This window comes from Bufo bufo, chromosome 4, assembly GCF_905171765.1.
Source record: "Bufo bufo chromosome 4, aBufBuf1.1, whole genome shotgun sequence".
Lineage (NCBI taxonomy): Eukaryota > Metazoa > Chordata > Amphibia > Anura > Bufonidae > Bufo > Bufo bufo.
In genome coordinates, this window is record NC_053392.1 from 607819205 (window position 1) to 607841450 (window position 22246).

The 22246-nt window shown below is 46.6% G+C and overlaps 1 protein-coding gene across 5 annotated transcripts in view; it reads right to left on the reverse strand.

Moving 5' to 3' along the window:
• The window catches only part of LCLAT1 (lysocardiolipin acyltransferase 1), a 102776-nt gene extending 87975 nt beyond the window's left edge, over positions 1–14801 (reverse strand). The window contains exons 1-2 of one of the 5 annotated variants that reach the window (XM_040430614.1): positions 14781–14801; positions 336–504 (exon numbers count right to left, since the gene is read on the reverse strand). In XM_040430614.1, coding sequence (XP_040286548.1) covers positions 336–500 — 165 coding nt within the window. In that variant the 5' untranslated portion in view covers positions 501–504; positions 14781–14801. Of the gene's footprint in view, positions 1–335; positions 508–9579; positions 9597–12078; positions 12331–14780 lie in introns of those variants that run through there. The other 4 variants (XM_040430611.1, XM_040430612.1, XM_040430610.1 and 1 more) reach the window with 4 other exon arrangements.
• Positions 14802–22246: the final 7445 nt, after the last annotated feature.

The window sequence follows — 22246 nt, forward strand, 5'->3', positions numbered from 1 at the left end:
TGTATTATACTCCAGAGCTGTACTCACTATTCTGCTGGTGCAGTCACTGTGTACATACATTACATTACATATACTGCACTGATCCGGAGTTACATCCTGTATTATACTCCAGAGCTGTACTCACTATTCTGCTGGTGCAGTCACTGTGTACATACATTACATATACTGCACTGATCCTGAGTTACATCCTGTATTATACTCCAGAGCTGCACTCTGTATTCTGATGGTGGAGTCATTGTATACATTACATTTTATCAAATATGGTCCTGGATCTAAGTAAGGATCTGCACACTACTCTTTGGTGGATACAAGACTGAATCACACAGGACTCTTACCACAGGGAGGGTCAGCCACGTTGCCACGATCCGATCAGTCATCCACCGGTACCAGCTCGGAGACACAAACATTAAAGGCAAAAATGGTCCAAGCATGAAAACGCTCCCAAAAAAACTTCCCAGGAACAAGGTGCAGACAAAGTAAACTCCTCTCCATGACACCATGGCTCTAAAGAAAAGGGAACGGGGAGGTTAGCACACAAGTCACTACGTCGCGGCAGCAAAGAACAGGCCTTTTGTGGGGAAACAACAATTTACGGGGAGAAGGCGACAGATATAGTCCAAGAAACTAATCATGTCGTGGAAGAACCCTGCTAAACCAAACTTGCCCCTAAGAGAATGAAGCTCGGAGTCATCAGGGTTCTCCGAAATTCAGGAAATTTCAACAACTGGGATCCCGACCTTGGGTGTCAACTTCTATATTGTTGCTCTTATTCACCTAAAGCAGTCCCAGCTTTTTCCAATTTTCCCGATAACTTACGACAGTCCTCTTTCTCCCCCAGTAGACACAGCACGGTCTGTCCACAAGTAGCCACAATGGGATATTTCCCCAACCCCCAGTAACAGTGCCTTGATACCTCCTTCAGTAGTCAAATATGCCTCCACTTACTCCAGTAGAGACAGCAATACCCCCAGTAGTCAAAGCACTCTACCATGATGAACTTTCATCATAGACAACAGTATCTCCGTACGAGTTCAACTACAGGTACTCCAAAGAGCATTTCATTCCCGCAGCAGACCACTTCTTTTCATTTAAAGTCAAAACAGCCTGCTTTTCTCACCCCTCGTAGTCCAAGCAGCACCTTTATTCCTCTCTTCAGCAGCCAGCCCCCCCTCGCTCTAGTCTAAGTAGTATCAAGTCTATAACATCCACAAATTTGTCTCTGTTCTCCTTGTAGTAGACATCGATGCTTCTCCTCTAGCAGTCACAACAGAGCAGCCCCCCAGTAGTCCCAGTCCAAGCTTTTTACTTACACACAATAGAATATTTTCCCCTCCCCCCGTAGCTTTGGCAGTGTCTTTATACCTCCTCCAATATAAGTCATACCTGTTTCACTCCAGCAGTGACAGCCACAACACCCCTAGTAGTCAAACCAGAGCCCCTTTCTACAGATACTAAGCTCTGCACACTAGCATAATCCAATTTCATGGATGCCACGGTAAAAAATGAAATTTTCTTTCAGCGGAAGAATACCAAATCAGTGGACCATCCAAACCTCAGCATGGTGCATTTCCCCCAGTAGTCACAACGGCAACCCCCCCCCCCTTTTGTCTAAAGTTAAAGACAGCACCTTTTTGCCAACCCCATGTAACCACAAAGTGCCATTCTTCTTTCCTTCCAGTAGCTGAGACCATGCCTCCCCAGTAGGCACGGCCTCCCTATACTAGTCACAGCAGGGCCCACTTCTCATCATACATACCTCCCACACAATCCCACAACATGCCCTCAGTTTATGGATCTTGGATGTACGGCAACAAAAGCAGAATTTCCCTTTAAGTGGTGCCAGGAACAAGCATTAATCAGCGGCTCATCTAAACCTCAAGGCAGCTGCATCCCGAGCAGACACATGTGGAAGCCTTCCAACCCCTTGTACTCCACCCAAAATTACACGTCTATAGATGCACTTGTCTCAAATTAGCATCTGTTGTTTTTTCTTCCATCAAACAGCATGAACGCTGAGCCGTAGCGTGTGTGCCTACAGTCCTGGACTGCACGTGGTGGTCTGAAGAGCCCTGCTCCTGCTCGATAGGGGGCGGAGAAGGCATTTCATCATCGCCCTATACTTTGTGTCTACCTGAGCAGTTATAAACCGTAATTAGGCAAAAATCACCAGTAATTACTATTATAAAATCAGCTCGTAGACTTAATTATAGGATAAAAATATCCCCAACTATAGTTACGGCGACAAAACAACTGCACAACCCCCCGGGACAGAGTCCACAGGACCTTGGGGAGTTTTTACAAACTATGAATGAATGTTTAACATCTTATTCCTGAAGGCTCAAAACCCGAGGCTGCACTAGTGAGAGATTCTGATGACAACGATGTCCTCTTCACATATCTGTCCAGGTTGTCACGCTTGTGTGGAACCAAATCCAGAGCATGTCGACGAGTCCCGACAAACAGCAACGACTACAGCCGACGTGTTCAGTTTTTAGTCAACCAGACGCCTTCTTCTCTGCTTCTAACATCTTTGGTGGATCTCTTCCTCTCCACAGCCGTCGGGCAAACGGCCGATGACGTCAGAGCCACCATTCCAATGGAAACGTCCTTCAATGTCTTGTCTGCTGACTGAGGTTGCTTTGGTTTCCTGGATTCTTGTTCCTGATCTTAACAGTATATAGAATGGCCCCCACGCAGCGCCCCAGCATATATAGAATGGCCCCCAAGCAGCGCCCCAGTATATATAGAATGGCCCCCATGCAGCGCCCCAGTATATATAGAATGGCCCCCACGCAGCGCCCCAGTATATATAGAATGGCCCCCACACAGCGCCCCAGTATATATAGAATGGCCCCCACACAGCGCCCCAGTATATATAGAATAGCCCCCATGCAGCTCCCCAGTATATATAGAATGGCCCCCATGCAGCGCCCCAGTATATATAGAATGGCCCCCATGCAGCGCCCCAGTATATATAGAATGGCCCCCACGCAGCGCCCCAGTATATATAGAATGGCCCCCACACAGCGCCCCAGTATATATAGAATGGCCCCCACACAGCGCCCCAGTATATATAGAATAGCCCCCATGCAGCGCCCCAGTATATATAGAATAGCCCCCATGCAGCGCCCCAGTATATATAGAATGGCCCCCATGCAGCGCCCCAGTATATATAGAATGGCCCCCATGCAGCGCCCCAGTATATATAATGCCCGACCCCGGTAAGGCTCATAGATTCTTTAAAAAAAAAAAAAAGTAAAAAAATAATCTCGCCCCTTGCACATGAGGGAAGACTTGTTCTGCACGGGAAGCAGCAGGACCTGAAGCTCCCAGCGTCAGGTCCTGCTGCTTCCAATGAGGAGCGAGTGTTCCCTTTCATGCAAGTAGCTGAGGTATTTTTTTTTACTTTAATCCTGGAAAGGCCCTTTTTTCACAGTGTACCAGTTTTTATCGGCTGTTGATTCATCGAGTGTGAATGGCCCTATAGAGTGCAATGGCTCCAAAAATGGCCGTGCAACAGCACATAAAAAAAAAAAAGTTAGCTGCCACGTGGCAATTTCTCCTTGCAATATTTAACAGGGTTGTCAAGGAATTTGATATTGATGGTCTAACACGGAGCACCCTGCCGATCAGCTGTTGTCTTAACTCTGGCAACGAAAGTTGTTGCTGGAACAGCTCACCTCCATCTATTGGACGTGTAGTTCAGATGCTGGAGCAGCTAGGTAACAGCTGAAGGGTGGGGTTCAGGGTGTCAGACCCCTGCAGATCCAGACTTTTTTTTTTTTTTTTCTAATTTGCACTTGCCTGCTCCCCGCCTCTCCATTTCGGCTCCATGGCTCCCAAGCTCTCTGCATTGGACTTCTGGTCCTTGTCAGTCAATGTCTACAAGGACGAGGTCACATGTGCCACTGCCGTCAATGACTGGCCTCAGCAGCGACACGTCCCCAAGTGGCATGTAACTGTAGATGTACCACTTGGGGACACATCACCGCTGAGGCCAGTCAATGTCTGCCGAGCCGCCTGTGACCCTGTCCATGCGGAAGCAGACAGACGTCCAGGGAGCATAGTCCGTAGCCAGGGAGTTGGCACAGTGCAGCAGAGAGCAGACGAGTATGGATGTCACAGATAGACTCTGGTGCTAATTTTTATATATTTTTTTTTAAAATAAAACACACACCATAAAATAAAATAATAAATGGCCAAATCGCTTTAAGGGCTCATTCACACGGCCATATGTGGGCCGTTCCGTGCATTGGGGACCGTACGGCCGCCGGGATGAATCCAGACCCATTCAACCTGAAAGGGTCTGCATTCGTCCGTTCCACAAAATGATAGAGCAAGTTCTATCTTTTTGCGGAACGGAAATACGGAACAGAACCTAACGGAAGCACTCCGTAGTGTTCCGTTCCGTGATTCCGTTCCGCATCTCCGGACCCGTTGAAGTGAATGGGTCCGCATCCGTGGTGCGGAATGCACACGGAACGGGTGCACCTTGTATTGCGGATCCGCAAATGCCATCCGCAATACGGCAACGGACAGCACATGTTCATGTGCATGAGCCCTAAGGGTGAAGGTCCCTCAGATTACTGCACCCCAGGCTAGCCCGCACCAAACCTGTCATGGCTTAGAGAATCGTACCGATTCCATATCTGTAACATGTGGGTCTCCAGTGGCTGCAAAACTACAACTCCCAGCTGCAGGACATGCTGAGAGTTGTAGCTTTGCAACCAGTACAGAGCCATAGGTTGCAGGCCACATTCTTTTATAGCCTTAGGGCCCCATGCACATGAATGCATTTTTGATCCGTGTCTGATCCACAATTTTTGCGGATCGCACAGGCACGCATTCATTTCTATTCCACAAAGGATAGAACATGTCCTATTCTTGGCCGCAAATGCAGACCGCAGTCCTATTGAAGTCTATGGGTCTGCAAAAAAAAAACGGATGTTACACGGACGCCATGCATACAGTGGTGTGCATGCCTGTGGAATGTTCTAGAAGTTTACAGAACGACCTCCTCACTTCCGCTTTACACTCGACCTTCCACGGCGGCCACGCCGTCACTTTATAAATAAGAAGATAATACGTTACGTAAGGAAATACAAAAGGCAAATAAACAGAGGATGAATCACCCGGCTCCTGCGCCGCTCGACCGATTTCCATAATGTCGCGGGTTTCCGACTATTAAGTAATTACACGGTGACTGTATAATAGTAAGAAACACAAAGTACAATTACTATAATCCCTGCCACATGCAATAAAGCAGGGAGAACATGTCATTACTCCCATCGACATGATGAAAACCGCCGCCCCAGGTGCACAGCTCGTCGTATACACCTGACGATGGGCGAGGCCTCAGGAGCGATGCTCAGGGGGCTCCGTCATCTCCTCCGGCGCGTTTCCTGCCAAAACATCTTGCAAACCAGCAATCTGGGCGTGCCATCAGCTGTCAGTATTAATTAGGAAGGGCGTGTGCCAATCTGTGGGGTTGGTCAAGAGGCGCAAGGGATATTGCCAAACACAGTGAGGTTTAACCTCTTATAACCTGACAAAGGCTGCACGGTGGGAGTTGTAGTTTCACCGCAGCCATATAGCTGCAGATTGGAAACCATTGGCCTAGGGGTGTGTAAAGCAGGCCTATGAAATAATAAATAAAAATAATAATAATAATAATGACTTCTCACTGCTGTGCCTAAATATTATAAGGTGAGCAGCTAAATGTGGGCGGGGCCATAGAGTGATTGACAGCTATACTAGGTTCTACTATTACCAATGGTCTGCCCTCAGAATAGGCCATCAACATCTGATCAGTGGGGGGGTCCGACACCCCCACCCCAATGGATGGCGCTGTGTAGTACCGGCGCTGGAACTACTCTGAGACAGCTGATAGGTGGGGGCCATCACTATTAAATCCCCTTTAACTGTATTGCGGATCCGCAATACACCCGGCCGGCACCCCCATAGTCCGGACAAGAATAGGACATGTTCAATTTTTTTCCGGCGCCGCGGGCCAGAAGTCCGGGGGCGCGTTCCGTAAATGCGGTTTCATCCATTCCTGCCCCATAGAGAATGAATGGGTCAGCACCGGTTAATTTCGGAACGGGTGAGGACACATTCTACGGACGTCTGAATGGAGCCTAAGGGGGTGTTTAATACTGATGACCTATTGTCTGACTCCCAGCACCCTCCCTGACCGGCTGTCTGTACGGTGCTGTGCTTAGGAAGCTGCCTCGAGGCCACGGCAATCATCGGAGCGCCGCTGTCTCTTTCAACAGATGGAGAGCCAGGAGTTGGACCCCATAGACCTATCCAGAACTAAATACTTGGACAACCCCTTTAAATACAAAGCGCAGCTCCACCTGGTGTTCAAAGTGCACAGCAATGTGAACGTTGACTTTCTGAGCTGGTGGTCGCACATGCTCAGTCCCTCTCCCACACCCTGATCTCTGCAGCCATCCTCTGTTCAGCCAATAGAAACAGCTTGTCAGGAGAGGAGCAGAGACTCTGCAGTAGTATGCCAGAAGACTGCAGCGAAGTAGGATGAGACCATACTGTCAGCTGCCAGAGGGGGAAGAAGACTGATTCCATCCAGAGCCCAGCAGCACAAAGCGGAGAAGCTTTCATGCTATAAAACACTGCACCTTATGCCTTATTGGATAACATCTTTAGGCCTTTTACAACACAAAAGTGACATTAAAAAGTCACAATTTATGGGGAGAGGGTCTTAGGAGGAGGAGGGGCGGCGCTTCTGTTGGCTGCCGCATTTCCTATCATTTACACCAGTAGGTGGCGTAGGTTATAGCTGAAGTTTACCGCAGCCCCTAGCTGGTGCACTCCTTTATTAAGAGGCGCACAGGAGATCAAGAATGGTGTCGAAAATAACAGTCTGAGGGCTCGTTCACACAAACGTTTTTGCGTTCCGTATACGGAACCATTCATTTCAATGGTTCCGCAAAAAAAAAAAAAATGGAATGTACTCCGTATGTCTTCCGTATCAGTTGCGTTCTTGCGGAACCATCTATTAAAAATGTTATGCCCAATTTTTTCTATGTAATTACTGTATACGCCATACGGAAAAAAGGAACGGAACCACTACTGAAATAAAAAAAAAATATATAAAAAAAATGATCCAGGAAAAACAGCCCGCAAAACACTGAAAAAGACATACAGTCGTGCAGTATTGCGGACCACATTTGCGGATCCGCAATACACGGGCACCGTTCCGCGTGCATTCCGCATCACGGATGCGGACCCATTCACTTCAATGGGTCCGCAAATCCGGAGATGCGGAATGGAAGCACGGAACGGAACACTACGGAGTGCTTTCTGGGGTTTACGTTCCGTGCCTGCGCACCGCAAACAGATAGAACATGCTCTATCTTTTTGCGGAACGGAGGGATCGCGGACCCATTCAAATGAATGGGTCCATGATCCCCATGCAGCTGCCCCACGGACGGTGCCCATGCATTGCGGAACGCAGTTTGAGGTCCACAGCACGAGTCCTTAGGCAGGGTTCACACCACGTTTTTCCCATCCGCTTAAAGTATACAAAAAAAAAAAAACGGATACGTGAAATGGATGTCTCAGACAGATGCTATAGAGTTCCATTGTAAAAAAAATATATAAATAAAAAGTATACTTTTTTTTTTTTTTTACCGGACTCTGCATGACACAAGAACGTGGTGTGCGGAGCTTTTGTATCCTTTTTTTTTCTAACGGACGCATAAAACACTAAATCTCCCCCCTTGTGTTCATACGTAAGCCTGTCAAATATCGGCCCCCTCCCTATATTACAGTATTGGGGAGATGTGCTAATAGGGTTATACTGGGGTGTACAGTTACCCTCACAGGTCACATGATCCCCCTCAGCCAGATCATGTGACCCACTCCACAGTCCCAGCAGCATCACATGATGCATTACAGGCCTGCTGACTGGTTGGAGGGGGATCATGTCATACACCATGTGACTCCAGAGAAACAGGAAGTGTCCTGTTTGGCACTGTGGGGGGCACTGTACAAACCAGCATTACTATGAGACGGGGAGGGGGGTTATTTATCATGAGGGGAATCGCTGAAATCCGTTTTCCTTGGGCCTGCATTGATAAATTTGAGGCCATTTAAAATGTCATGCGGCTCATCTTCACGAGTAGTACTTTCATCTACTTTTGTTACTTCAGTTTTTAACTCAACCCCAACTGAAGTGAGACGGCGCCATTGTTTTTTTTTTAGCAACTTCTTTTTTTTTTTGTAAGACACCGTTAAATCCAGCGCTCACCTAATTAACCTGGTGAACCCGCTCTCTCTTCCATTCACTTTTTTTAAAGTGAAAATGGCGATGTAAGGGCGCAAAAAGTGGCAAACTGTTGCACAAAGATGAAGTGCAACAATTTTTTTTTTTTTTTTACTGGAAAACAAATTTCTCAACAAAGTTTTAGGATTGGTGCTTTTTCCATAATTTTATCTTTTTTATAGCGAAGCCCATGGGAAAACACAAGCCGAAGAAATAAAAAAAATTAAAAACGCAAGTAATAAGGCTCCATTCACTCTATTTTTGCTCCGCATCCGGACCCATTCATTTCCACGGAGCCGCATAAAAGGCAGACAGCATTCGCATGTCCGTTCCACAGCCCTGCCGAAAAAGATAATGTCCTATCCTTGTCCGTTTGTTGTGCAGAGAAGAATAGGCCTAGTTTCAATGGGTCCTCAAAAAACAAAAAAAAAAACTGATGCAACACAGACGTCATCCGTATTTTTGGGGGGCCGCAACATGCATATGACCGTGTGCATGCATATGACCGTGTGCGTTTGCTCTTCACACAGGGAAATCTCCCAGCATACGCGCCAAACATAAAAGGCCACGTATATACCACACGTCGCCCACAGGCCCCAGTCCCGGGATCTCTGACAATCCCCATACAACACACGCTGAGATCAATGGGCGTCGGCGCAGCATGGGGGTGAGCAGGTCCCCCGCACCCGCTCCTTATAGGATAATAGATGTCAGCCATGAGCAGAGGACCCCACCATCAGTTAAAGGGGTTGTCCCATGATAAGCGGGGTGATCTCCGTAACCCCTCGCTGTTAGGGCTTGTTCACACGGCCGTTGCGGTTCCGTTCCGTGCATTGGGGACCGCAATTTGCGTCAACTTGAATGGGTTACGCGATCCGTCCGCACCGCAAAAAAATAGAGCAAGTTCAATTTTTTTTCCGGTGCGGAGGCACTCCGTAGCGCTTCCGATCTGTGCTTCCTTTCCGCATCTCAGCGATTGCGGACTCATTCAAGTGAATGGGTCCGCATCCGTGATGCGGAGTGCACACAGGCTGGTGCCAGTGTACTGCGGACCGCAATACAGCCACGGAACCACAACGGCCATGTGAACAAGCCCTTGCTGAGAATGGTTCGCCCCAGGTCAACCCTGACTTGGCGCACGTGCGCCGCTACCCTCCCAAAAATTTTTTTTTACGGTAATGCGACTGCGGGAAACTTAGTGGCTGCGTACAGGCCGAGGACTTGGGGTGCCTCGTCCCTTCCATTGGGGCCTGACCCCGACATGCCCCTTTAACAGACTGAGTACTCACTGCATATGTGACCTGCCACCAGCCCGGCTGAAGTCCTCCTACCTGGAGTCTCAGCATTAATCATTAACACGCACGCTGAAACCTATTAACGAGGCCGGACCGGCCGAGCAAAGTCCCAGAGTCATTGGGCTCATTCCACGTTTATTAACTGCTCACCATTTGTGTGATCTCTGCTTGCTGTCAATGAACAGAAACAAAACATTCTCGTTTGTATCATGAGCACTTCATTCATTACAGGCTTTAAACCCCTTTCCCAAAATCTGCTATTTACAAAAGGCGCCCGATCTCCTCTGTACGGCGCTGGCGAAAAGCACCTCTCACAAACTGCTGTACATTAAGACGCGGAGGCGGCACAGAGGGGCCGCAGTGGATGTCCGCTGTATATTACAGCTCATACTCTGCAGCAATGGCTGGGACACTCTCACCTCATCCCAGTAAATGCTGGGAAAAATAAAAAGTTGTATGTATCCCAAACTGCTACCAATGAAAACTACAGGCGGCGCTGCTCCGTCATCGGATAGAGAGAAAATTTCTGGGTTTCAAAATACGGAGACCAACAAAATATTCAAACTAAAAATAAATTTGGGACCGCCGTCATCGGCCCTACAAGCAAAATACAGGTAACAATGGACCTCACAGTGAAAACCACAAACCGGAGCCCAAAAGACTGCTGACCACCCCTCCATACAAAATACCTAGATTACCATATTTTCCGCTCCATTAGACGCACGTTTTCCTCCAAAAAGTGGAGGGAAAATGTCAGTGCGTCTTATGGAATGAATACGATAACATTATAGCAGCGTTCAGTAGAACCGGGAGAGGTGAATATAGCGCTCTTTGTGCTGGCTGTACTCACCGCTCCCTGGTCTTCTCCAGGCTGCATACAGCATCAGGACATGGCACAGGTAGGCACGCACCATTCACTGACCCTGTGCCACATCGGGCACAGGGCAGTGGTGGCACCGGAGAGGACCAGGGAGCGGCGAGTGCAGAAAGAGCGGAAACATGTGAAGAGTGTCGGCGCCGTCCAGAGCAGAAGAGGTAAGTTCATTTATTTATTTTACCGCCTCATCTGAAATCTGATGAAAACTAATATCATTCTTATTTGCTTCCTCTATATACCAGAATATAGTGTACAGTATATAAGGGGCAGTGTATGACAGCAGTGTGTGTATAGTATATACCTGTATATGAGGGGCAGTGTGTGTATACCTGTATATGAGGGGCAGTGTGTGTATACCTGTATATGGGGGGGGCAGTGTGTGTATACCTGTATATGGGGGGGGCAGTGTGTGTATACCTGTATATGAGGGGCAGTGTGTGTATACCTGTGTATGAGGGGGGCAGTGTGTGTATACCTGTATATGGGGGGGGGGCAGTGTGTGTATACCTGTATATGAGGGGCAGTGTGTGTATACCTGTATATGAGGGGGGCAGTGTGTGTATACCTGTATATGAGGGGGGCAGTGTGTGTATACCTGTATATGAGGGGGGCAGTGTGTGTATACCTGTATATGAGGGGGGCAGTGTGTGTATACCTGTATATGAGGGGGGCAGTGTGTGTATACCTGTATATGAGGGGCAGTGTGTGTATACCTGTGTATGAGGGGCAGTGTGTGTATACCTGTGTATGAGGGGCAGTGTGTGTATACCTGTATATGGGGGGGCAGTGTGTGTATACCTGTATATGGGGGGGCAGTGTGTGTATACCTGTATATGGGGGGGGCAGTGTGTGTATACCTGTATATGGGGGGGGCAGTGTGTGTATACCTGTATATGAGGGGCAGTGTGTGTATACCTGTATATGAGGGGCAGTGTGTGTATACCTGTATATGAGGGGCAGTGTGTGTATACCTGTATATGAGGGGCAGTGTGTGTATACCTGTATATGAGGGGCAGTGTGTGTATACCTGTATATGAGGGGCAGTATATATACCTGTATATGAGGGGCAGTATATATACCTGTATATGAGGGGCAGTGTGTGTATACCTGTATATGAGGGGCAGTATATATACCTGTATATGAGGGGCAGTATATATACCTGTATATGAGGGGCAGTGTGTGTATACCTGTATATGAGGGGCAGTATATATACCTGTATATGAGGGGCAGTGTGTGTATACCTGTATATGAGGGGCAGTGTGTGTATACCTGTATATGAGGGGCAGTGTGTGTATACCTGTATATGGGGGGGGGCAGTGTGTGTATACCTGTATATGGGGGGGGCAGTGTGTGTATACCTGTATATGAGGGGCAGTGTGTGTATACCTGTATATGGGGGGGGCAGTGTGTGTATACCTGTATATGGGGGGGGCAGTGTGTGTATACCTGTATATGAGGGGCAGTATATATACCTGTATATGAGGGGCAGTATATATACCTGTATATGAGGGGCAGTATATATACCTGTATATGAGGGGCAGTATATATACCTGTATATGAGGGGCAGTATAGGACGACACTGAATAGATATAGGTGACATTACAGATATAACACGCCTACAATTACTGATCTGGATACAATAAATCTCACGATACAGGCGGATAAAGAAGAAGCGGGTCACCTGCTGCTGCCGCCGGTGTGCCCGGCTCTGTGTCACTCGGGTGTGCCCCCGCCCTGCCTCCTCTCGCAGCACGCTGATGACCCCATCCAGGGGGCACGCTCCGGAGAGGAGAGGGTTAACGAGCAGCGCTCCTCGTCTCCTTCCACCCCTCTGGGCTAAATGACGTCATCACGTCGCAGGACATATTACGTAGGAGGCTGAGGGGGTAAAAATGTCGGGGACGTTACAAGAGGAGGCGGGGCGTCCGGAGGCGGGAAAATGTGAGGCGATGGTCTTCTCGGAAGGGGCGGGGCCTCTGTCAGATTCTGCTGCGTCTCCTTTCGTGCGCCCTCAGCATCAGTATAATGACGCCTCAGAGTAGTGGGCGCTCCCGCGGGTGACGTCTGAGGGCCGATAATTGCCTTCTGTATCAGACCCTCTCATTCCAGTCATGTTTTACAATAAAGTTAAAAAATATATATATACAATTGTACCATCTTAGGCTTGCGTTGTGAAGATCCAGTCGCCGGAACTGCCTGCCGGATACGGAAATCCGTGTGCAAATGGATAGCATTTGTATCCGGATGCGCAGCCGTCTAACAAATGCATTGAAACACCGGAAAAACGGATCCGGTATTTATTTTCTGCATTTTTAAAGGTTTGAGCATGCGCAGACCGGAAAACCGGATCAGTTTTGACGGAACACTTGGTGCCAGATCCGGCATTAATGCATTTCAATGGAAAATAATGCAAGTGTTCTGGAATTTTGGACGGAGAAAATACCGTAAGAGTGAGTGAACTGATGCATACTGAACGGATTGCTCTCCATTCAGAATGCATGGGGATAAAACAGATTTTTTTTCCGGGTATAGAGCCCCTAGGACGGAACTCAATACCGGAAAAGAATAACGCCAGTGTGAACGTACTATCAGTCAGTAAATAAAAGATGAAAAACCACTGAGAAAACTTTTTTCATTTTGTTTTACAAATCACCTCTAATATATAGGAAGCATATAAGCAAATCAGCTGTCGTCCACACACAGCGGTTTTTCTGCATTTCATGGTGGATTCAGGCGCCATTTTGAATTTCCAACTGCAAAACGTAGACATATTGTGTCCGTATGACATCCATTTTTTTCCTCCCTCTTTGAGTCCTGGACAGAAAACCGCCCGCTGCCAGGCTGTGTGCCGTGCGTGTCCGGTCTTGGTAGCACACGGGCGGAAATGATGGTCGTCTGAATTGGGCCTAAGGGGTCATGCACACAAGTCGTAGTTTTGGTCCGCATCCAATCTGCGTTTTTTTGCGGATCGGATGTGGACCCATTCACTTCGATTGGGCTTGAAAAGATACGGACAGAACAGCGCATATCTCTTCCACTGCTCCGAAAAAATGGCGTCAGCACTCGTCCGTAATCCGTATTTTGCGAATCCGCAATTTGCAGACTGCAAAAACAGATACGTTTGTGTGCAGGAGGTCTAGGAGTGATGAGTGGACCTCTATCCGGTGCCGCACGGGCCCAGTCTATCACAATATGGCAAATAAGTTGTTACTCACAGTTCCTTTATTTTACACACTGTTTCTTTTCACGTTAATTGGCCAGGCTGAGTATTGTTCAGATATCTTTCTACGTATCGATACTTGTTTAAAACTGATTAATCCTCTCTGCTGATGGATCACACAGTTGCACAGTATAGTTCTACAAATTTCTGCAACCCCTTAAACCTAATAACCATTCCTCTGACCCCTGCTCCTTTGGTTCCTCTTGCAGGAGCATTATGGAATGCACGCTCTGTCAGTAACAAACTCTCCTACATTCATAATGTTTTCATCTCTCAAAAACTTTCCTTTCTGGGTCTTACAGGAACATGGCTGACACCCTCTGACACCTCCTCCCCTGCTGCACTCTCATATAGTGGATTTCATTTCACTCACACCTCTCGCCCTGGCTGCAAACATGGTGGAGGAGTTGGTCTTCTCCTATCAGGCACCTGTTCCTACAGATCAACTCCACTGCCACCCTCCATTAAGCTCACTTCATTTGAAGTACACTCTGTTCGCATCTACTTTCCCTCCAACCTCCAAGTAGCTGTTATTTACCGCCCCCCCCCCCCCCCCCCCCCCCCCCCAGGCCCAGCCACCATCTTTCTTGACCACTTTAACACCTGGCTCCTACACTTTCTGCTGACATCCCCACTATCATCATGGGTGACTTCAACATCCCTATTGACACCTGCCACTCAGCCGCCTCTAAACTCCTATCACTCTCTTCCTCCTTCAGCCTCTCACAGTGGTCTTCCGCTCCCACCGACAGAGATGGTCACACTTTGGATCTTATCTTTACCCGCCTCTGCTCCCTATCTAACCTTTCTAATTCACCTCTCCCCCTATCTGACCACAACCTACTCACCTTCTCTTCAGTGGTCTCTTCTGCTGCTCCCCCGGTCCACACACTAGCACACCCCTGCAGGAACCTTAAACATCTCGACTTTCGTTTGCTTTCTGACTCTCTTCTCCCACTCTCTACTATTTGTTCCCTTCAAGACCCAGATGCTGCCACCACCCTGTATAACACCACAATAAATACAGCTCTGGACACTGTTGCCCCCCTCACACACAACAAAACCCGAAAAATCAACAGACAACCCTAGCACACCAACCTGACCAAAAACCTCAGACAAGTTTCCAGGGCTGCTGAGCGGCAATGGAAAAAATCCCATTCTAAAGATCACTTCACCGCATACAAGCAATCCCTCCTCATATTCAAATCCTCACTCGCTGATGCAAAACAGGCTACTTCTCATCTCTCATATCTTCCCTGGCCCACAGCCCTAAACAATTTTTTAACACTTTTAACTCCCTTCTCTGTCCCCCAGCGCCCCCACCCTCTCCTATCATCTCATCTGCGGACTTTGCAACATACTTCAAACAAAAGATCGTCTACATTAGAGAAAGCTTCAGTGCACAGTCCCCACAGACCCTCTACACAACTGCTCGGTCCTCTTCTCCCAAAACCCGCTTCGCCACCATTACAGAAGAAAAACTCTCCACTCTACTCTCCAGATCACATCTCACCTCACCTGTGCACTTGACCCAATCCCATCCCACCTCATCCCTAACCTCACCACATTTTTTATCCCAGCCCTAACTCATCTCTTCAACCTATCACTAACCTATGGTGTCTTTCCCTCTGGTTTTAAACATGCTACCATTACACCCATCCTTAAAAAGCCTTAAAGGGAACCTGTCACCGGGATTTTGGGTATAGAGCTGAGGACATGGGTTGCTAGATGGCCACTAGCACATCCGCAATACCCAGTCCCCATAGCTCTGTGTGCTTTTATTGTGTAAAAAAAACTGATTTGATACATATGCAAATTAACATAAAAGAGTCATATCTTACTTGTGTGACCAGAGAAGAGTCATATTTTCAAGCTCTGACTCATCTCAGGTTAATTTGCATATGTATCAAATCGGTTTTTATACACGATAAAAGCACACAGAGCTATGGGGACTGGGTATTGCGGATGTGCTAGTGGCCATCTAGCAGCCCATGTCCTCAGCTCTATACACAAAATCCTGATGACAGGTTCCCTTTAACTTGACCCATCTTCTTTGTCCAGTTATCGCCCTATATCACTTCTTCCATATGCCTCAAAGCTACTTGAACAACATGTCCATTCTGAACTGTCCTCTCACCGCTCCTCCTGCTCCCTCTTTGACCGCCTACAATCTGGCTTCCGACCCCACCACCCGACTGAGACTGCCCTCACCAAAGTCACCAATGACCTACTAACAGCCAAAACCAAAAAACATTACTCTGTCCTCCTTCTCCTTGACCTGTCCTCTGCCTTTGACACCATCGACCACTCCCTTCTGTTGCAAACTCTCTCATCTCTTAGCATCACTGACCTGGCCCTTTCCTGGATCACATCATACCTCACAGAGCGGACGTTTAGCGTCTACCACTCTCACACCACCTCCTCGTCTCATTCCCTTTCTGTTGGTGTCCCGCAAGGCTCTGTCCTAGGACCTCGGCTCTTCTCTATCTACACTTTTGGCCTGGGACATCTCATAGAGTCCCTTGGCTTTCAGTATCACTTTTATGCTGACGACACACAAACCTACCTCTCTGGTCCAGACATCACCTCCTTACTATTCAGAATCCCACAATGCCTATCTTCCATATCATCCTTCTTCTCCTCTTGCTTTCTAAAACTTAACATGGATAAAACAGAATTCATCATCTTTCCCCCATCGTGCTCAACCCCCCAACAGACCTATCTATCACGATCAATGGCTGCACACTCTCCCCGGTCAACCAAGTCCGCTGCCTTTGGATTCTGCCCTCTCCTTCCGACAGCACATCCAAGCCCTTTCCACCACCTGCCGCCTCCAACTCAAAAACATCTCCCGCATCCGCGCTTTCCTTAACTTTGAATCTGCGAAAATGTTTGCACATGCCCTCATCATCTCCCGCCTAGACTACTGCAACATTCTCCTCTGTGGCCTTCCATCTAGCACTCTCGCACCCCTCCAATCTATCCTAAACACTGCTGCCCGACTAATCCACCTCTCACCCTGTTACTCCTCAGCCTCTCCCCTCTGCCAATCCCTTCACTGGCTCCCCATTGCCCAGCGAATTCAGTTCAAAATACTAACAAATACATACAAGGCCATCCACAACCTGTCCCCTCCCTACATCTCTGAGCTACTTTCCCGATACATCCCCACACGTAATCTCCTATCCTCACAAGACCTCCTTCTCTCCTCTCATCACCTCTTCCCACATTCGCTTCCAAGATTTCTCCCGTGCATCCCCCACACTTTGGAACTCGCTACCCCAACATATCAGACTCTCACCTACAGTGGAATCCTTCAAAAGAAACCTGAAAACCCACCTCTTCAGACAAGCCTACAACCAGTGACCCTGCTGCCTCTATACCGCCATGACCAACTTCACCCTCCCCTACTGTGTCCTTCTCCCATACCATACCATGTAGATTGTAAGCCCTCGCGGGCAGGGTCCTCTCTCCTTCTGTACCAGTTTGTAACTCGTCTTGTTTATGCTTAGTGCAATTGTCTGTATTATGTATGTGCACCGCTTATCATATGTACAGCGCTACGGAATGAATGGCGCTTTAAAGGGATTCTGTCACCAGAATATCGCTATTTAGAATAAGTGACTTTTAAAAATACGTTTAATAGTGATACAGTGGGTATAGGTATGTATATACCAACAGTGAGTGCTACAATTTCAAAAGGTTTAAATATAAATTTCTTTTGACAGGGGAGTAGTAACCCCTAACAGAGGACATGTGCTAGTGATACAAGGACTATCAATAGACTTACGGTGGTCCGAGGATCAAAATCGAAAAAATTATTATTACGATATCGTTGTATACCTATCATTATTCCCTGGCTAGGGTCAAACTAGGGAGTCGACAGGTATAGGTATAGGGGACAGGGAACCTCCACCATCAGGGGGTTACCCTGGGCTGAGCAGTATTTAGGGCATTTAGGGTAAGCATCCAGTCTGCCCTGCCCTTTTTCCCTCAGACCCTATCGTATTTATATAATAATTTTTTCGATTTTGATCCTCGGACCACCGTAAGTCTATTGATAGTCCTTGTATCACTAGCACATGTCCTCTGTTAGGGGTTACTACTCCCCTGTCAAAAGAAATTTATATTTAAACCTTTTGAAATTGTAGCACTCACTGTTGGTATATACATACCTATACCCACTGTATCACTATTAAAGGTATTTTTAAAAGTCACTTATTCTAAATAGCGATATACTTAAAAACCCACGTGACAATATTAATCTAATAATAATCTAAACATTAGGCTCTTCTATTCTGTCACCAGATTTAACCCTATAAGCTAGCTGACATAAGCGATGTGCGCCAGAAATCTAACTTTTATAATATGCTAATTAGCCTCCAGGAGCAGGGGGGACGTTGTTCCTGCTCCTAGAGGCTTCGTTCCCATACCTTTGTCGCCTCCCTCCAAGTCCTGATTGACAGGGCCAGGCAGCGCTTGCATCTGTCTGCCAGCCCTGTGCTCTGGTGAAATCTCACGCCGTTCAGTATTCAGCGCAGGCGCGGTGAGGAAGCTGGCAGCCTCCGAGCGTCTTACCCTCACTGCGCCTGCGCCGAATCCTGAACGGCGTGATATTTCACCAGAGCACAGGGCTGGCAGACAGATGCAAGCGCTGCCTGGCCCTGTCAATCTGTCAAGACTTGAAGGGAGGCGACAAAGGTGGGAGAACAGAGCCACTAGGAGCAGGAACAACGCCCCCCTCTGCTCCTAGAGGCTAATTAGCATATTATAAAAGTTAGATTTCTGGCGTAAAGGGGCATAGATAAAAGTAGGAATAGGCTAGTTAGGTTTAGCTGACATTAGCACGTCAGCTAGCTTAATAGGGTTAAATCTGGTGACAAAAACCCTTTAATAATAAATAATAATAATAATTATAGTTGCTGGTTACTCACCATTAACCACTTCAGCCCCCAGTGCTTAAACACCCTGAAAGACCAGGCCACTTTTTACACTTCTGACCTACACTACTTTCACCGTTTATTGCTCGGTCATGCAACTTACCACCCAAATGAATTTTACCTCCTTTTCTTCTCACTAATAGAGCTTTCATTTGGTGGTATTTCATTGCTGCTGACATTTTTACTTTTTTTGTTATTAATCGAAATTTAACGATTTTTTTGCAAAAAAATGACATTTTTCACTTTCAGTTGTAAAATTTTGCAAAAAAAACGACATCCATATAGAAATTTTGCTCTAAATTTATAGTTCTACATGTCTTTGATAAAAAAAAAATGTTTGGGTAAAAAAAAAATGGTTTGGGTAAAAGTTATAGCGTTTACAAACTATGGTACAAAAATGTGAATTTCCGCTTTTTGAAGCAGCTCTGACTTTCTGAGCACCTGTCATGTTTCCTGAGGTTCTACAATGCCCAGACAGTACAAATACCCCACAAATGACCCCATTTCTGAAAGTACACACCCTAAGGTATTCGCTGATGGGCATAGTGAGTTCATAGAACTTTTTATTTTTTGTCACAAGTTAGCGGAAAATTATGATTTTTTTTTTTTTTTTTTTTTCTTACAAAGTCTCATATTCCACTAACTTGTGTCAAAAAATAAAAAGTTCTATGAACTCACTATGCCCATCAGCGAATACCTTGGGGTCTCTTCTTTCCAAAATGGGGTCACTTGTGGGGTAGTTATACTGCCCTGGCATTCTAGGGGCCCAAATGTGTGGTAAGGAGTTTGAAATCAAATTCTGTAAAAAATGACCTGTGAAATCCGAAAGGTGCTCTTTGGAATATGGGCCCCTTTGCCCACCTAGGCTGCAAAAAAGTGTCACACATCTGGTATCTCCGTACTCAGGAGAAGGTGGGGAATGTGTTTTGGGGTGTCATTTTATATATACCCATGCTGGGTGAGAGAAATATCTTGGCAAAAGACAACTTTTCCCATTTTTTTATACAAAGTTGTCATTTGACCAAGATATTTATCTCACCCAGCATGGGTATATGTAAAAAGACACCCCAAAACACATTCCTCAACTTCTCCTGAGTACGGGGATACCAGATGTGTGACACTTTTTTGCAGCCTAGGTGGGCAAAGGGGCCCATATTCCAAAGAGCACCTTTCGGATTTCACTCCTCATTTTTTCCTGAATTTGATTTCAAACTCCTTACCACACATTTGGGCCCCTAGAATACCAGGGCAGTATAACTACCCCACAAGTGACCCCATTTTGGAAAGAAGACACCCCAAGGTATTCCGTGAGGGGCATGGCGAGTTCCTAGAATTTTTTATTTTTTGTCACAAGTTAGTGGAAAATGATGATTTTTTTTTTGATTTTTTTTTTCATACAAAGTCTCATATTCCACAAACTTGTGACAAAAAATAAAAACTTCCATGAACTCACTATGCCCATCAGCGAATACCTTGGGGTCTCTTCTTTCCAAAATGGGGTCACTTGTGGGGTAGTTATACTGCCCTGGCATTCTAGGGGCCCAAATGTGTGGTAAGTAGGTAAATGACCTGTGAAATCCGAAAGGTGCTCTTTGGAATGTGGGCCCCTTTGCCCACCTAGGCTGCAAAAAAGTGTCACACATCTGGTATCTCTGTATTCAGGAGAAGTTGAGGAATGTGTTTTGGGGTGTCTTTTTACATATACCCATGCTGGGTGAGATAAATATCTTGGTCAAATGCCAACTTTGTATAAAAAAATGGGAAAAGTTGTCTTTTGCCAAGATATTTCTCTCACCCAGCATGGGTATATGTAAAATGACACCCCAAAACACATTCCCCAACTTCTCCCGATTACGGAGATACCAGATGTGTGACACTTTTTTGCAGCCTAGGTGGGCAAAGGGGCCCATATTCAAAAGAGCACCTTTCGGATTTCACAGGTCATTTTTTACAGAATTTGATTTCAAACTCCTTACCACACATTTGGGCCCCTAGAATGCCAGGGCAGTATAACTACCCCACAAGTGACCCCATTTTGGAAAGAAGAGACCCCAAGGTATTCGCTGATGGGCATAGTGAGTTCATGGAACTTTTTATTTTTTGTCACAAGTTAGTGGAATATGAGACTTTGTATGAAAAAAAAAAAAAAAAAAAAATAAGCATTTTCCACTAACTTGTGACAAAAAATAAAAAATTCTAGGAACTCGCCATGCCCCTCACGGAATACCTTGGGGTGTCTTCTTTCCAAAATGGGGTCACTTGTGGGGTAGTTATACTGCCCTGGCATTTTCCAGGGGCCCTAATGTGTGGTAAGTAGGTAAATGACCTGTGAAATCCTAAAGGTGCTCTTTGGAATATGGGCCCCTTTGCCCACCTAGGCTGCAAAAAAGTGTCACACATGTGGTATCGCCGTATTCAGGAGAAGTTAGGGAATGTGTTTTGGGGTGTCATTTTACATATACCCATGCTGGGTGAGAGAAATATCTTGGCAAAAGACAACTTTTCCCATTTTTTTTATACAAAGTTGGCATTTGACCAAGATATTTCTCTCACCCAGCATGGGTATATGTAAAATGACACCCCAAAACACATTCCCCAACTTCTCCTGAGTACGGGGATACCAGATGTGTGACACTTTTTTGCAGCCTAGATGCGCAAAGGTGCCCAAATTCCTTTTAGGAGGGCATTTTTAGACATTTGGATACCAGACTTCTTCTCACGCTTTGGGGCCCCTAGAATGCCAGAGCAGTATAAATACCCCACATGTGACCCCATTTTGGAAAGAAGACACCCCAAGGTATTCAATGAGGGGCATGGCGAGTTCATAGAAATTTTTTTTTTTTTGGCACAAGTTAGCGGAAATTGATATTTTTAATTTTTTTCTCACAAAGTCTCCCGTTCCGCTAACTTGGGACAAAAATTTTAATCTTTCATGGACTCAATATGCCCCTCACGGAATACCTGGGGGTGTCTTCTTTCCGAAATGGGGTCACATGTGGGGTATTTATACTGCCCTGGCATTCTAGGGGCCCTAAAGCGTGAGAAGAAGTCTGGAATATAAATGTCTAAAAAATTTTACGCATTTGGATTCCGTGAGGGGTATGGTGAGTTCATGTGAGATTTTATTTTTTGACACAAGTTAGTGGAATATGAGACTTTGTAAGAAAAAAAAAAAAAAATTCTGCTAACTTGGGCCAAAAAAATATCTGAATGGAGCCTTACAGAGGGGTGATCAATGACAGGGGGGGTGATCAATGACAGGGGGGTGATCAATGACAGGGGGGTGATCAATGACAGGGGGGTTGATCAGGGAGTCTATATGGGGTGATCACCACAGTCATTGATCACGCCCCTGTAAGGCTTCATTCAGACGTCCGGATGCGTTTTGCGGATCGGATCCATCTATCAGTGCATCCGTAAAAATCATGCGGACATCTGAATGGAGCTTTACAGGGGGGTAATCAATGACAGGGGGGTGATCAGGGAGTCTATATGGGGTGATCACCACAGTCATTGATCATGCCCCTGTAAGGCTTCATTCAGACGTCCGGATGCGTTTTGCGGATCGGATCCATCTATCAGTGCATCCGTAAAAATCATGCGGACATCTGAATGGAGCTTTAC